The sequence below is a fragment of the Poeciliopsis prolifica genome, unplaced genomic scaffold (assembly GCF_027474105.1).
Source record: "Poeciliopsis prolifica strain line A6 unplaced genomic scaffold, Auburn_PproV2 SCAFFOLD006, whole genome shotgun sequence".
In the NCBI taxonomy this organism is placed as follows: Eukaryota; Metazoa; Chordata; class Actinopteri; order Cyprinodontiformes; family Poeciliidae; genus Poeciliopsis; species Poeciliopsis prolifica.
Window position 1 is genome coordinate 2,423,525 of NW_026562381.1, and position 17,689 is coordinate 2,441,213.

Below are 17,689 nucleotides of genomic sequence, written 5' to 3' on the forward strand. Positions count from 1 at the left end.
ACAGGTTCAACTCAGCTATAACTGAATAAATAAACATCATACAGTTTAATCAGATCTTAGGAGAGATGATCCGACATTGTATGTTTTAGGAAGACTTGTCATTACGTTGCAAAAACACAACATTTTACCAAGTATACTTGAAATAAGACAAAACTAGCCAACAAGTAACCTTTAAGCAATACAAAGAAATATGTTTTAATTTAATAATTCCTTAATATTGAGTACTTTTTTATTAACTTAAAAGTTAATTAAGTTAGTTTTGTTTTCTTTCAAGTGTACTAAGATATCTGCACTAGAAATTAGACTAAAAATACTTAAGTTTTGGTGTTTTTGCAGCATACAGACTAAAGATACTTGGTACTATTTAGAAATGTTCTGGTTTCTAGTGCAAATATCAGTACACTTGAAATAATACAAAACTAAATCACATGCAACTTTTCAGCAGGATAGAGGAGTTTGTTCTATGTAATACATAGAATATTGATAAAAAATATCAATATAGTTCCTTTGGGAGATTATTTTATTATAATATAGAAAAAATGTCTTATAAAATACTACTTCTGCCATGGAAATAGAACAATATTAAGCAATAATTAACTTAAACAAGCTCCTATAACTTGTTGAAAAGCTACTTATAAGTTAGTTTTATCTTATTTTAAGGATACTAAGTTATTTTCACTAGAAACTAGACCAAAAATACTTCGGTTTTGGAGTTTTTGCAGTGCAGTAATGGATGTGTTTGCAGTGTGACTCAAGTTCAGCCTGCAGTCAGTGACCCAGCAGACAGGAAGTTCATTCTGCAGAAGCAGAGCAAGCTTCTTGCATATTTCCTGTTATCAATCTTTCAGATTGTTTTGAAATGCTTCACAGGAAATCTAAATAAAAGACACCAGAAGATTCAGCTTTTATGTCCTTAAAAGATCAATCTCAATTTAAAACCCGGAAAGAAACTTCAATATCTTATACATGAGATTCATAAATGCGCTGCTATTGATTCTTTACTGCACTCTGCTTCTTTGAATAGATGGTCCAGAATGGTGAGTTCTCTCTTACCCAGTAGCTTTTTAAGAACGTAGTTAGGGTTTAATTTTGTGTCTGGTGATTTGTCCTAAAGCGTTACATTCATTAGGCGTTATGAAAATGATGCTGCCAGTCTTGTACTTTACAGTTGGGATAATATTCAAGCTATGATGCAAATTGTGGCCAAACACTTCAATTTTACTTTAATCAGCTTCAAATTAATAAAAACTGCTGTGGCCATTAATGTCACATTTTTTTGTAAATCACAAGTGCAATCTTTATAGTTTTTTTTTTTTTTTTTTTTTTTTACTTTTAGGCAGTTAAAATCTACTCAAGTTAATTTGGAATCAAAACCTGGAATTAATTTTTGTATTTGGAATTTTTGGGATTACTTTGGTAGCTTTTATACACTCCCATTAAGAGATTAATAACACACCAGGACATGTTGTAGAGATGATTTTTGTTTGTTAAATGTGCGAAGCAATGGAGGGAGATTTTTTATTTTTAACCACACTGCAAACAATGCAAAGTTTTACCAAGTATTTTTGTGTCACGTTTTAGAGCAAATATCTTAGAACACTTGAAATAAGACAAATAACTTGTAACTAAGTTACAAGTAACTTTTCAGCAAGATATAGGAGTTTGTTGTAAGTACATAATTTCTTAAAAATGATGAAAAAGAAATAGTTCCCCGTGCAGATCATTTAATTTATAACAAAACATTTTCCCCATGTTTTAAATGAAAAATATCTGCCAGTGGAACTTGTATTTTTTCATCAATATTAAGGAATTAATAACAAGCCCCTGTATTTTGCTGAAAAGTTACTTGTAATTAAGTTTTGTCTTATTTCTATTATACTGCAATATTTGCACTAAAAGCTACACAGACTGATTTTGATATTTTGTTACTTATATGAATTATTGTCATTTTGGGCTTAGAATACCAAAATTTCCACATGACTTTATATTTTGATCCATCTGATGATGTAATTTTTAAATATTAAATGATTGATAATTTGATCAGTTACTCAGTACTTGAGTAGACTTTTTACCGAATTCTTTTTTACTCTTACTTTCGTACATATTTGCGTATTCTGCCCACCTCCAGCATTTTAAAGCCCTAAATCTGAAGCTGTTCCAGACTTCCGGTCTCACCATAGATACACTGTAAAACATTTGCGCCACATTTAGTTGAGTCTGCAATCTTCTTCTCTTTAAGTCAAATAAATTTAGAGAATTTTAGATAAAGATAAACTTAGTCAGTTGTGTTACTTTTTAGTAATTTTGTCAAACCTCCAAGTGTTGAGTAAACTAGTCTTTAGGTTAGCACTTCAAAAAACTGAAAGAAGAAAAGATGGTAGTGGGAACTATTTTCCAGAATGCTTAGCAGCATGTTGTGCATCACATTGATTTGACTCAACTTCATGAACTTTACCCCCCGAAAAAAAAATTATTGTTAATTAAGTTAAGGCTGCATGTGGACTTTCATTTTCAAGTTAAGCCACCTAAATGTTTTGCAGTGTATCTGATTATTCTCACTCAGGAGGTGCTGACTGTAACAAACACTGCGACATCAGCAGAATAACGCAGAAAGCAGGAGAAAATAGATGCTTGTGTTTTTGCTGCATGAGTGTGAATGTGTGTGTGCGGCTGACGCAGGGATGAGTTTACTCAGCACCGCCTGATTGGACGGGGATTTAAATGACATAATGTGATAAAGCATGGAGGGAGGCCGATGGTTCTGTCTCTGCAAGATGTAACTGGATATTGATTTTGAAGTCCAACTGAAGCATTGCCTCTTAAATCTTCTGGTGGCGTTCTTTAAATAAACATGTAATCATATTTAATTGTCAATATATGTGATACATTTGCTGCCCGAATTGGAAAAGATTTATTGTTCAAACCCAATGGCGTTCAAGGCACAACATTTTAATATGGCTCCATCTAGTGGTTGTTGTTAATAAATACAGCTTATTATTATTGTATTAATACTATTATGCAACACAGTCTCTTGAGTTAATCCGCAGTAAACGCAGTACTGAGTCATTTTTCCATCTCATATCTGGGACTGAATTACTTAGACATATTAAGCAACTAGATTTGATCACACACACACAAAAAATTGTACTGAAGTAAAAGTGAAAATAAAACAACCAATAGATTCTCCAGTAAAAATACTAAGGAACCTTCAACAGATCAAAATATAAAGTGAAGTAGAAATTTTGGTGTTTTAAGGATGAAAATGGCAATAATTTCTACAAGTAACAAAAAATAACAAAATCAGGCATAAGACAAATTTTCCAAATCAATAAAAAACTCATAAAAACTGAACAAAATATTAAGATGTGTGTATATATCCAGTGAATTTTTGGTTAAAACATGTTTGTGAATCCAGACAAGTAAGAGTAAAAGTACTTCTTATTAAAGTTACTTAAAAGGAAAAAGTACAACTTTGTAAAAAATACTCCTGAGTTTACTTTTTCCAAAAAATTAGTCAAGTAAATCTAAATATGATTAGTTACTCTGTTATAATTTCTATCATGATCTCATTCATAATAGAAGCATACATCAGATAAGCATGTAAAAAGTGCCATAAGTCATGTTTATTTGTATAGGACATTTCACATTTCCATCCCAACAATGCAAAAACTTTATTAAAAAAACTTAGTTTTTTTTTTAAATTGTTTTTTTAAATGAAGTAAATTTATTTTTGTAATTACAATTTGTGGATGCAGCTGGGGAAGGGAGAAAGAGGAATCAATAAACAGAAGGGGAGGTGAAACATAAACAAACAAAGAATATATAACCAAGAATATAAAAAGAGGTAAAAGAGACTTGAACTTAATATAAAAACAGAATTAAGAAACAAATCCAAAGCATAAACAATTAGAACAAGTGAACAGCAGGCAAAATCTAAAGGAAATGAGCAACAAATAAATGACACACAGAAATGAGTCCAAACAACAGACCATTATTGGACCATTTTTGTTTTCAGAAATGCTTTTATATTTTGTTCTCAAGGTGTCCTGACTTATTAGGAATGTTTTTCCATATGAACACCAAAAATGTCCTCATATTCATTGACTTCTGATTAACTCCAGCCATCTTTGTTGAAGCCAGAGAGTAATGGTAACAAGGAAAAGAAAAAACAACATATTTATACAGCACTGTAAAAAACATAAAGATGTGGTGTTTTCAGGCCTCAGATAATGCAAATAAAACAATTTAATATTCATTTAGAAACAACAATAATAATGTTTTAACTCAGGAAGAGTTCAGAAATGAATATTTGATGGAATATCCAGGAGGTTTTCAATGGGATTCAGTGCAGTGAGTTCTTAATTTTTTCCGGAGATGTATTTCTGCTTTTATTTTTAATAATTAGTTCTGGTCTTCCATTGATATCTGCAAATGTCTCTTAAGGAACTTTTAAAACTCTTTCTACTCATAAAACACAAAGCATGATTCCCTATAGCTCTCTGTATCACTGTCTGTTGAAATTTTATTTTTATTTTTTCAGTTATCTCCATTAGCAGTTGCCATGACAATGCCTACTCTTCCAGGATTCACATCACAAAAAAGACAAAACATTTATTACAAAAACAGTTGTACACACTAAATATAGCAATAATAACATAGCATATGGATTTATAAATGTAGAATTTTATCAGTTTTTATAATAAAACAATTAAGAAGAGCTCTTTAAAAGTTCTTTAAAGCAGTTTTTTTATTTTGCTGTTTTTGCAAAATAAAAGTTAATTAGATTGAAAATATTTAGTATCTGTAGTACTTTCTGGTATCCTAGGAAAGGAGATCATGGAGCGTCACACATCACACCACTCCATACATTTATTCCTGGACGGATTTATTTGGTAAAGTTAAAAAGGAAACCTGCGCCATCCAATGAGATTTTCGACTGAGACTGCTCGCTCTCTGATTGGCGGAGAAGTGAGAGCAGCGTTTCCCAGGATGCACCTCCCACATGAGGTGACTAACGGCTTACTGTGAGCCTGATTAGCTGAGCAGCAGGTGGGTGTAGGATGTTAGTCTGTCCATCTCCCAAACAAATGCATGGACATAGATCTGCTTCTGTGAGTATCTCCATGAATCTTTACATTTTCATATTCTAATATGTAATTTACTCACATAATCTGCTTTTTATTTTAGCGTCAGCAGCACTGAAGATCATTTCATTGCATTTCAGCACCTGCATGACATAGTTATTACTAAACAAAATCAAATAATGACACATTTTGTGATGAATATCGACTTGTAAGAAGTTAATATGGGCTTATTTGTAAATAATTTGTTTTATTAGTTATCACTGAGATTTCTGAGGAACAGCAAAAAAAGTTTTATAATTTCACTTGACTGTTTGGTTATTTTGTTTTAAGTATTTTAGTTTTATGCCTTAGAAAACCTCCATAACCAGAAAGCTTTTGCATTTCCAAAACTCTGACAAGAAAATTCAGCTGGAGGAAAACAACATCCAATTAACATTTTGGCAAAGATTCAAAATCCTTCAGACAGCAAAACTTTAAGAGATTATGGAAACTTTAAATCTGTTTTTAATGTGGGTGTGTAGGTTCTTTATATTAAAAATAGAAAATATTTTCTGGATAAATTATGACTGCATAGTCAGATATGTGTTGATATATTAGCTGTTCAAGAAACTGCGGTCTGAATCTCTGGTGCCTTTCCAAGTAACTAACTCTGTTTAAATTACAAATATGAGCAAACTTGGTCGATATTTTACTAATGTCAAAAACAACATGATTGTTTTTGTGTTTGTAGGTTTTTTTAGAATCAAAAGAATTTGTCTTATGTTTGCGCTGAAATATATGTAAAGCTGAGGCAGCAGTCACTTAAACCCAATGTTTTTGACCAATTCTGAGAAAGATGTGCAGTAAAAATCTGAAAAAATGTGGGGATTTCTTAATTTTGTGGTTATTTTGTGTTGGTAAAAACTAGAAGGATTTATCGATGTAATTTGGAGTCCAGAGGGCCACATAAAAAGCTTTGGGGGGCCAGATATGGCCGCTGGGCCTTTAGTTTGACACGTGCTCTATTTTATTTATTTTAAAGTTGGAAGCAGAAAATCATATCAGTAAATCAGTAAATAAAATAATAACTAAATCCTTTTTTAATTATTAGGAACTACTATAAAATGAAAGCTTGACTCCTAATTGGCATGATAGATGTAATGGTTGGCATCCATCTCTGAAACTTTCCTTCATTTGCATGTTTTAAGGAACAGTGGCATATTTACTGTATTCCCTTTTCGTTCATTCCTCAGAACTTCTTCTGCCTTCAAAAAGTATCTAATTCAGGAAAAATCTCAATAATTTAGCTACTTTCTAAGGTGTTCTTTTTAGAATTCATTATCTAAATTGACTGAAGGATTTCGGTTAGAAATTATTAGAAAAAAGGACTTCAGTTACAGTTTTGCTAAATAACACTTCATGCTAGCGTCAAAACATTTTTAACGGAAAATTTGTTTTTTGTCCATTATTTTCAAATATACGGGTCAGTTTGTGAACAACACTGTCAAAGTGGGCCATTCTAAACAGGCTTCAGCAGATTATGGTGCCTGAACAGATGTACTTGACAAACTTATATCTAGCAGGTTAGTCAGTGGCCTGAATACCTCAGACAGCCCTTCTGCTCAGTGTCTACTGCAGCATATGTGGGAAACTGCCAACCATCTGGGATCGTCTCTAAAGCCCAGAGTAGACAGGCATAAAGCGTCTCTGCGTCAGATCCGACCGTAAACCCGTTTACTCCAGCTGCTCCAGCCCCGTTTTACGACTAATGCTGAGGTTTACCGCCTGCCTGCTTGCAGGTACCAGTTCCAGAGAAGATGGTGGCCGCTGTGCTCACCTTGTTCTCCTCAAGTCAACATGTTCAACCTGATGAGCAACTGCTGCAGCTGGGTCGCCAAAATCCAGGAGCCAATCAGGTACGCACTGCCACTTTCTCAACCAGAAGGAAAATGCATTTGCTGATTTTTTCTGGTTTCACTTTTTTTTTTTGTCTTGCTTGTATGAAACAAAGACTGCCAGAGTAAACGGAAAATAGAGGGTTTAAATGTTACTTTCATTTAATAATAGAATAATGTTTGACGAGCTTCATCCAAACCATCATTCTCTTATCTTTGTTAACATCCTTCAGCCTACTTCAGAGTGTCAGACAGGTGCTAGTTAAGACATTTCTTGTTTCTGCAGGTTTGGCAGAAATCATCCAGGGTTGTTGACCGCCCAGAAACTAATTGCTGCATTCTTGCTTGTTGTGCAGGAGGCTCTACTTATGCTTCTCAGAAATGTACGGTTGTACAATTGCACATCTGTTTGCAGACATTTTCACGTGCAGGATGGCATGGACATACTGCACGTGAAAAAAGGAACTTATTTGGATTTAGAGGCCCTAAAAGAGCTCAAAATAGGACTGAAATCTAATTATCTAAGAACAATTTTGTGCAAAAAATGTAATGAACATGTTTTATAGAGCCTATAGACCGATCCTAACTTTTTCAAGGAAGCATATGTCACCTTTAAAAGAGAACTGATATAGTCTGTTTTTATTTCTCTGAAGAAAAGTGACTGTTCTCGTGGCTGGTCTTGACAAAGCAGGAAAAACCTCAGCAATCAGAGGGATGTTAAGAGGTACAGTCCTAAACACACCAGCATTAGATATGCTCAGCAGGAATGTAACACCTGACTCACCTTTTCTGCTGCTCCAGTCCCTCCTGGTGTCGAGACAGGACCGACCCACGGCTGCATTAAAACCGAGCTGAGAGTGGAGAACTACCTCGTCACGCTGCTAGACGTCGGAGGATCAGTGGAGTCCCGTGGAGCGTGGAGGGAGCTCTACGGAGAAGCCCATGGCGTCATCTTTGTGGTGGACTCCAGCGACAGGCAGAGGATGAAGGAGGCCAGGGACGTTCTCACAGACATGCTGAAGCAACCGAGGGTTGCAGGAAAACCCATATTAGTGTAATAACTTCCTGCTTTTAACCTGACTTCTAGTTCTGGTTGAACTTAAATTACATTGGATTAATCGCTACATGTGTTGTTGTGCTTTCAGGTTGGCAAACAAACAGGATAAGATGAATGCGCTGCTGGGAAGTGAACTGATTGAGATCCTTTCCTTAGAGAAGCTGGTCAACCAGAGCCGTTCTCTGTGCCATATTGTGAGTAAAGTTCAGAGGTCGCCTTGGAAACAAGGTCACAGAAAGACCGGATGTAGACACTCAACTAGGACGGATGGATAGATGGATGAGCAAATGGATGGATGGATGGATGTATCTATAAATGGATGGAAAGGCAAATCGACTGACCAGTGGATGGATGAACATATAGATGGATGCATTGATAAAAAAATTGATGGACGGATGGATAAAAGGCAGTTTTTCTTACTTTACTTTATTGTCCCGATTTAAAGTCAACTTTTATTCTAAAAGTTTTCCATGAGTTTAGGAATCCTGATGACAATGAAGTCAGACTGAAATATGAAGATTGAACCTTTTGTTTCTCTTCCCAGGAGCCTTGTTCAGCCTTAATGGACCTGCGGCGCTGGTCGGACAGAAAGACTCTGCGAGGCCTCCGCTGGTTGCTGCGAGCTGTTTGCCTGGATTACCCGGACCTTTGTGCCCGGGTGGCGCAGGACAGGAAGCGGCCTCTGGAGCCCCGGGAAAGAGAAAAGAAAGGCAGAGCCGAGAAAGTGCAAAGAATGTCCAAACTTCAACGGTACAGTCAGAACCAGAGAAAGACTGAATACAAGAGAGATTGATTCTTTTAACGAGACCTGATGGTTAATTTTCTCTTTTGTCTCACCTCAGAATGAGATCCAGCAAGTCGGATCTGCGTCAGGCTCACCAGTCCAGAGACAAAGAGAAAAGGAACAGTGGTGAAGGAAAGCTGCAGCCCATTAGGAACATGCTGCAGAAGGTCAGAAGAACATTGGTTTTTATTACAATTACTTTCAGTTCACATTTGGGAAGTTTTTTTTTTATTTTGTTTTGAGTTTTTTTTTTATCAATCAATCAATCAATCAATCAAATTTTATTTGTATAGCACATTTCAGCTACAAGGCATTTCAAAGTGCTTTACTTCTATTTGGGTCTAAGCTGCGTCTTCAAACAGTCGAAACAATTTAAAATAATAATACTAAAAAAAACAGCTAGAAGTTTTTTGAGAGTGAGTTAATGTCGCTTGTTGTCTAGAAACTTAGCGGTTTCAAAAATCTCCAGACAATTGAGTCATAACCAACGGGTGCGGAGCCGTTACCTAGCAACCCTGTGAGCACAGCCGCTGCGTGGCTAACGGCTAGCTAGCAACCCAGCTAGCTAGCAACCCAGCTAGCTAGCAACCCAGCTAGCTAGCAACCCAGCTAGCTAGCAACCCAGCTAGCTAGCAACCCAGCTAGCTAGCAACCCAGCTAGCTCGATAGGGGGGCTCGCTAGCAACCCAAGAGAGCTCCATCCTGTTTAGTCAGCTGGTTTTACTGCTGTATGCGCTGTACGGCGGCTGCTTGAAAATACAAGAATCTTGTTGTTGACTTACCACCCAGACACAGGAGGGTAGTACGGTTGTATAATTGCGCATCTGTTTGCCGCCATTTTGAAGAGCGAGTGTGAACTTTGAGTTTGGGGCCGTGGCCATCAGCAGAGTGAATAACTGTGTCAATATTCCGCTAATGTCGGGAAAACACATTTATATAAGGAACGCAATTATTACGCCTAAGTCATTAAAAACTTTCCGGGGCAACCATCCTCTAACTACTTCCTGTCGTCTTCTTCGTCTTTTCCGCCCGTAGTGACACCCTGTTGATCATGCGACTGGTGTGACGTGAAAAAAGTGTTTGCGTTGCAGTTTTGAACAATATACTAATTTTGATACAGCCCAAAATCCACCTCATCATGAGGTGGTAAGTTTTTATTGAAAAAACGAGAGTTTCTTTCAAAATGTTTATGTTTCCATTAAGCAAATGTATTTTCGTAATTGCAATATGCCCAATTATATGGTCAATTAAAACAGCTAGAGGCCTTAAGCGGCTCATTCTGAAAGATCAAAGTTGGCAGAACTGATCAGACTAAAATGACATTATCTAAGAATGATTTTCTGCCATAAAATGTAATGATCATGTTTGGTACCCTAACTTGTCCAAATAAGCATAATAAGTCACATTTTAAATCAGCTAAATTCTTAGTATGTCTTTTGAAAAGGGTCTTTTGTTGCTATCTAAAGTGAGAACAGAAATCTGAAGAATCTGGTAGACTAAACATGAGCAATGACCAAATAACGAGTCTTGTTTTCCAGGAAAACACACTGAAGAAAAGGCTGAGGTCAAAGAAGATGAAGAAAAAACCAGTGAAGGTTAAAGAAGGTGTTGAAAAAGCACCTGAAGATGAAGAGGAGGGTGAAGCAAATGAAGGAGAGCAAGAAAGTTCTGGAAGCAGAGACAAAGCCAGCAGTGCCCTGATCCCTCCGAAGAAAGGCAAACTGAAACGCAAGACAAAGGTGAAAGAAGAGATGCTGGACGCTCCAGAATCCCCAGAAAGTAACGAGACACCAACTAAAGGTTGTCCTTAGCTGCTTTATGTTGTTCGTTATGGTGTGTAGAAATTAAACCTCATATTTTTTATTTATTTTACATGTAGTTACAGGAGAAAGGAAGAGGAAGAAGAAGGTTGTCAAGGTAAAAAGAAAAAACAAGATCAACACAGAGGGAATGCCGGTGGCGTACTCTCAACCTGAGGACCTTTCTGCAACCTTTGGTGAGGCACAAACGCTTTTTCTTACCTCCACCTGTCAGATGAAATAACCCAGGACTCTGAAAATACAAACTTCTATGTAAACAGATGAACCTGTCTCCCGGTAGATCTGTACCGAAAAGCAATCCAGGCTCTGAAGGAACGTCAGGATCAGGCTCAGGCTCAGGGACAGTGAATCCGGTTGCTTCCGACTCTCCAAACAGACACAACCTACAGTCTACAGCAGTAACACTCAACACACCTCATCCTCTTGGAAATAACTGCTACTTTCACCAAACAAGGGAAGTTGTATTGACCTGCTGACCCCTGAGCATTTGAGGAGAAGTCTCAGTGTGCAGTGAAGGAAAAGCAATAAAAGAAAGTCGTGTTGTACAGTCTACAAAAAAGAGAAAACTTAGGCAGTATTGTGAGTACCTGGCCAAAAATTTGATTTATAGTTTATAAAATGTGATCATTTTTAAACTGTATTTTTTAATATTATTTGAGAATTATCCAACAATGAACTGATATCTTTCCAAAAACAGCTGTATACCTGGTTAGATAGTGAAATGTAATAAAAACATTGTCTCTAAAGTAGCTTGTCTTCTGTTATAGTTGGATGTCTTGGACTCAACATTATGGTTTTGATGTTTGGAATCAATATCCTATTGAAGCTATTTTCACATTTTAATCATTAAAGGTCTCCCAAACTGAGAGAAAATTAGTTTTTTCAAATGAGCTGTGCGCTGGAAGCACTGGATCATGTGATTGACCTTGGTGACTCATGTTTTCCATCACCTCAGATTCAGAGCGAGAGGAGAACGGAAAAAAACGGACCTGCTCCAGAATAAAATTCTTCAACCTTTCAGAGTCAGGTGAAATTTGGATACAAAGATGTCAAGAATAAAGCTCTGAAATCAGGTCACTGTGTTCTTTCCTGTTTTGATTTTTCACTTTCTTAAACAGTTTAGATCAAAGAAACTTTCCAGACTTATTACACGATAGATAAACATAGTCTGTGTTTATTCACTCTGACATTGATGGTATTCCTTGATTTCCAATGGTTAACCCTTTAACAAGAGGTTTGTTTTCTGTGTCTGGAAAAAAGTAGTTTTATAATCTGATAAAACAAAGATGAAGCTTTCTGGCCACGAAGATGTACGTTTGACATGTTGAGACAGGTTTGGGCGAAATGACTTAAACATAAAATCTTAATTTTATTTTTTATGTTTTGTTTTTCATATAAAATATGACAAAAAGTAAAATGTGAACTATTGCAGCACCAAATTAAACTCTAAATGTGTGAAATTAGAATTCAGAAGCAATAAAAAATAAATCAGTTTTTTAGTTATTTTAAAGTTTTTTTCAACCTAATTTTCTGTCTTAATAGATTTTTTTGTTTTTGCTTTCTTCTCTAAAAGAAAAACAAATTACAAATGAAAGAAAATACTTTCAAAATGACTTTTATTTTCCCTTCTGTGAGTTGTGTGATGACTACCAGGCTACAACATTTTTTTAAAAATTGTTATAGCCTAAATTGTGTGGTCAAAATTAGCAGAGTAAATATGCAATATTACCAGAAGAACGTAGACTGTCTGAGAAGATAGAGACATTTGCTTCAAAGTCAAAATTTTAAGTTACACAAATAAAACATTTCTTAATAATTTACAAGCTGTGGTCATATTTTTACAGAAACTTCTAACTGTCAAAGTTTGAAATAAATCCAGGAGCAGAATCTCATTTATACAAGAAAACTGTCTTGAGATGCAGTATTAAATTGAGAATGTTTCTCATTTTTCAAGACTGGTAGTAATAAGATTAATCTCTCAGTAAAACTAAAATATAGTCAGAAGAAAGTCATAGCAAGACTCTTTATGTCTTATTAACAAGTCCAACTGTGTCAGAGGAGCATATTCTGATAGAGTTTTTTATGGTGTGATGTTCTTGTTACAAGATACTGCTTATGAATTTATCAAGCTCTGGGGGAATGTTTCCATACATCCCCTTTGCACTTTTAGAGAAAATCTTTCATTTTACAAGCCCGCTTGTTAGCTCAACCAATTTAATTTAACTTCTCCCGCTGTGTCCTGTTCTTCCATTAAATAATTTTGTCCACAGGCCCCATAAAACCCGGATGTAGCTCTGGTGGTGAAACAAGCTAATCCTGTGCCGCGACCAGATAACGCATCATTGTTGCCTAGCAACACCAACTGCTGCCAAAAATCATTCCCTCTCAGCGGTTCAGTTTCACCAGTTTGTGGCCTAATAGCGGTTTTAAATTGCTCTCCGTTATGTATAACGAAATGAAAGCCCCCCCTCGGGGATGCGGCGTAAAGTGGCGGTGGCGCCGCGTCGCCATTTTTATTTTCTGGTTCATCCAGAAGCCCATCCCCCTGGCTGAGGGAAACCGTCCGACTTCCATTCACTCTGCTCTGGGAAGCGGCGCGGCTGCGCGAGCGGCGGTTGGAACATGGCCTCGCCAAGGACAATAACCATAGTGGCCCTTTCTTTTGCTCTGGGTTTATTTTTCGTGTTTATGGGAACTATCAAGCTCACCCCGAGACTAAGCAAAGATGCCTACAGTGAAATGGTGAGTAAGCGTTGACTCTTTAGCGCATCATCGGGCTAAATGAGGGCCATTGTTCTGGGCTTGCTGCAAACGGGCTCCAATATTAACATAAGGAGACGCTGACCTAAATAATGAAAGAACCGGAAAATTAGCTCTTTGTAGAGCAACGTGCCACATTAAAGCCTTGTTATCCCTGTGAAGAATTGGGTTATATTGCAGATAAATTTGGCTCTGCTGTAATCATTATTGTGAAGGTTATTTTATTGTAAAATAAACCTCATAATGTATAACGCATACAAGAAAATAACGAAATAGGCGCTGCAGAAGCACTTTAATGTAAAATATATATTTCTTCTTAAGCCGTTGTATTTACTTACATTTATGCCGAAATAATAACGATTTACTATGTGTATACATATAAATGTGTAGTTGCACAGCTTCCTTTTTGAAAGAAAGAAAGAAAAATGAGATCTGCAGAGCAATGGCGGCGCATTCGAGCAATTTCTGAGATGCACCTGCAGGTGCTGATGTTGAAACATCCTGCACGGATCAGGACTGACTGGAGGGCATCCCAATGATCCCCATCAAAAATAAAATACAGAATCATAAAGGCATACATTCATGTTTCACATTAATTAATGTTGGACGTATGGATATAGATAAATATATAAATAAATAATTGGATTAAAAATGAGAATGGGTGGAGTAAACTTAAAATTTCATCATAATATATGTGCAATTTATTGTTAAAAGTGCGGATAAAAGTCACTGCATACCTACCAAGGCCTCACAAAAACAAAAACAGCTCTAAAATAAACTTTATCATTTTTAGTAATGGTACTTTACTGCAACAATTGCATCCAGCAGTACAGTAGTACTGATAAACACTTAATAATTGCATTTATTTATATTTGGATGTGTAAATGCAAGCATTTATTGTATTGTGCAGAATTAGTAGTTGCAACAGTTCTGCAGAGTTGCAAACATAATAATTTAGGGTCACATACATTTTTTATGATTTTTTTTCACAATAATGATTGATGATCTGACATTAGACCATTCATAAATCATATATTGAAGAAGCACAGTTTATTATTATGTAATTGGATAATTTGATGTATTTAAATGTGGCTTTGTTGTAAGGATACACACATAATTATTTATTTGGGTATTTCATTATTATTACGGTTATTTATAGAATGCCTGGGTTCCAATGCATCCTGAAAATAAACTGTTTCTGTTTCATCTAAAAGACCCCAGTAGGGATTGGCAATCATTGTACTAGTTATTGATATGAAATGTTATTGTTAGTGAAATGGCCATGATAAAAATTGTGGTTGGTTTTAAAACTAAACCAATCACAATTTTGATGAGTTGTTTATAAAGTCTCACAACAAACTGCATTTTAAAATCCTCCTTTGTTGCTTTAATGAGAGCATAAGTATTTACAATGTCACATGAGTTAAATATAAAATAATGTATTTTATATTTAAAATATATTAACATTTTAAAAATCTGTTATTTATGTAAGTATATATTTGGTAGACCATTGTCATATTTTATTTTGTTTTTAATTTATTTTATGACATATTAAGTCAGGTATCACATAATTTGTTTATTTTCTTGTTGACGTTTGTGTTAGATTTGTTTTACCCTTAATACTGTAACAGGGGTTCTTTTAAATACAATAAAAAATTGGAAATAATTATAGATTTTTTCAATCATATAACATTTTTGAGAATTTTTAAAATATATTTGATAAATGGTTTAGCCCCAAAACTTATGGAATATTTCTAGATGTATGAAATGTATTGTTCTTAGTGTTGTGACACTATCTGTCACAACTACCATAGGAAAAAAGTGGCTCTTAACTGGCTCTTCTTTGTTATTTGGAAAGAGGTGCACCAATAAATTGGTGCTGATTTTCTTAATTTTGGGAGATCTTTGATTGGCCAATACTTAATTGTGAAGTCCATCTTATCCTCTGTTCTTGTCTACCTCAGCAAAAGTTTAAAAATCAGCCATTGTTCTCCTTTGCTCTGCTGTGAGAGGTTTGACTGACAGACCGGCCCACCAGGTCATGTCTGCACGTTTGTAGTGAACAACAGTCATCCCAGCAACTCAGCAGCATTCTTGCTATATTTTGTGACTATTCAGAAAAAAAAATGGTATCGACCAAAATCGAAATCGACAAGTTAGGCTTTTTAAAGATTGGTGATCAGATAGAAAACTGCAATTGTTGCACCCCCAATAGTAACTGTTTAAAAAGTACATTAACACTTGAATATGCTGAATATGGTGAAAACATTTGGAGAATTTTTAGCTTTTTCTTTGCATTTTTTTTTTCCAGAAAAGGGCATACAAGAGCTATGCCAAGGCGCTGCCAGGTCTGAAAAAGATCGGTATCAGCTCCGTTCTGCTTCGGAAGATTATTGGGTCCCTAGAAGTGGGCTGTGGAGTGGTGCTGACCCTGGTCCCAGGCCGGCCAAAGGATGTGGCCAACTTCTTACTTCTGCTCGTCATGCTGGCTGTGCTGTTCTTCCACCAGCTAGTAGGGGACCCCCTGAAGCGATACGCTCATGCTCTAGTCTTTGGTATTCTGCTTACCTGCCGGCTGCTCATCGCCCGGCAGAGCGATGATCGGCCAGAGCGGGAGGACACCCGGGAGGAATTGCAAATCAACGACCAGGAAAGGAACAAGGTCAAGCAGTCTTAAGGTCTTCGTCTGTAGAGGAAGAAATGGATTGCAGTAATTGAAAATTAAAGGGAATCATTCACTTCTAGTAATAACCCTCCACATACACATATCCTCTGTCGTCCAGCTGGCTGACCAATTAAGTTCACCAATTCCTCCGCACTTCCACTGTGAAAATAAGAACTCATGTTCCTTTTCTCCTCTGCATAATTGTGGACAATCATGCCTGATTGATCTCAACTTATTGTCACCACAGTCCTGTTTTCTATTTATTTGAGTGCTGGAGCTGTAATAAATGTTTGTGTTTTTACTTGAGTACATATTTTAACTGTTGATTTAAGAATGCCGTTTCTCCATCAGTCTTTGGATATAGTTTTTTTCTAATTTGTTTTTATACCGTAAGTAGGTAGGAGAGACCTGTTACAAATCAATTTGAAGCATGCTTAATTTAGTCAGGAGTGCATAAGCCAAAAAAGAACTGTTGATAAAATTTTGTACGACTTACATGTCAGCTTTTCAAAGCTGTGTCAACACAAAGACGAATTACACAAAATAATGCAAATGCTCATTTACTGTTTATTTCAGTTGATATTTCTGGGTGTTCACATGATAGCCTGTTTTAAAACAAAATGATCTGAATATTCTCTGTCTTCTGCCAGGTTTAGGGCAACTCAGATTGCTTGAGGTGTTTGCTGCTAACTGATACAGCAGCAACTTAACCAAAACAATTATAATTTTGCCTGTAAGAACTTGTATTTTATTCCTTGTAATTCACTGTTACAGTACAAAACTGGGTGATTTCTTTTTCCATCTTTGAGCATTTTAGGTGCAGTTACAAATCCTGTCAATATTTCTGTAAATGGATAACTTTAAATAAAGAATTGGAGGTGAGAGTGACTTTTTTTCTTTTCATTTATGCCATTTCATTCAAAGTTATGTCAGTTTTGCAGCAGAAACTAACAGGCACTGTTAGCATGACTATATCATATCAGAGCTTTGAATGATCCATCTGAAGCATTACTTTTTTTCCTGGATTTTAAATGTATACAACAACTTAGAGGAATTGTGAAAACAATTATTATGTGAAGAAGCATAATTTTGTGTACCATTTTTTAAGTAGATTATATTGAACAGGTCGTTTTTGTAATTGATGGTTTGTTTTCTATCTTCTTACCTGATCAAATTAATTTTGAATAAAATAAAAATATTAGAAGTGAGGGTAGGACTGTCCCAAAAGTCTGAAATTAGCCTGATGGCATGCTATCTTGAGTAGTTTTGGTGTATTTGGGTTTATTGCCCCCTGGGAACAGCTTGTACCTGTGGTTCATGGGTAGTTGTATGTTGTATCACTACTACTGACAGCAAAATAGACCTCCAGCACTACCACCAACACAATGCTTTACGTAAGTTTGATAGCTTTAATTGGGCTTTTCCAAACTTATTGTTATCCTGTCCTAATATTTTAATTGGGTTAAGTTCCTGGATCGTTCGTCTACATTTTGACCAAAATCTTTTCCTTTGAGGTGACAGAAACTAATTCAGATGTGAAAAACATAGCCAAAATTTTGTGTTCCATTAAGAACGTTAATGCCAAACATGCATCGACTCAGTTTTGGAATTGATATTGAATGCTAATTTTAAGTATATTGAAGTG

General features: G+C 35.9%; 2 protein-coding genes across 4 annotated transcripts; both read left to right on the top strand.

Moving 5' to 3' along the window:
• Positions 1-897: 897 nt before the first annotated feature.
• Positions 898-11,702, top strand: LOC129360826 (ADP-ribosylation factor-like protein 13B). Of its 3 annotated transcripts, none has more exons than XM_055031270.1 (10): positions 898-1,037; positions 6,863-6,979; positions 7,612-7,682; positions 7,760-8,012; positions 8,104-8,209; positions 8,560-8,765; positions 8,858-8,966; positions 10,338-10,599; positions 10,679-10,795; positions 10,900-11,700. In XM_055031270.1, the coding sequence occupies exons 2-10, from the start codon at positions 6,921-6,923 to the stop codon at positions 10,965-10,967; spliced, it is 1,251 nt and encodes a 416-aa protein (XP_054887245.1). In that variant the 5' UTR covers positions 898-1,037; positions 6,863-6,920; the 3' UTR covers positions 10,968-11,700. The 3 variants fall into 3 exon arrangements, with proteins under 3 accessions (XP_054887245.1, XP_054887244.1, XP_054887243.1); XM_055031269.1 differs by lacking the exon at positions 898-1,037 and adding an exon at positions 5,027-5,111 and having other exon boundaries at positions 10,880-11,702; XM_055031268.1 differs by lacking the exon at positions 898-1,037 and adding an exon at positions 5,027-5,111.
• A 1,320-nt stretch (positions 11,703-13,022) lies between these two features.
• On the top strand, positions 13,023-16,926 carry LOC129360269 (novel acetylcholine receptor chaperone). Its single transcript, XM_055030371.1, has 2 exons — positions 13,023-13,361; positions 15,691-16,926. The coding sequence occupies exons 1-2, from the start codon at positions 13,242-13,244 to the stop codon at positions 16,054-16,056; spliced, it is 486 nt and encodes a 161-aa protein (XP_054886346.1). The 5' UTR covers positions 13,023-13,241; the 3' UTR covers positions 16,057-16,926.
• Positions 16,927-17,689: the final 763 nt, after the last annotated feature.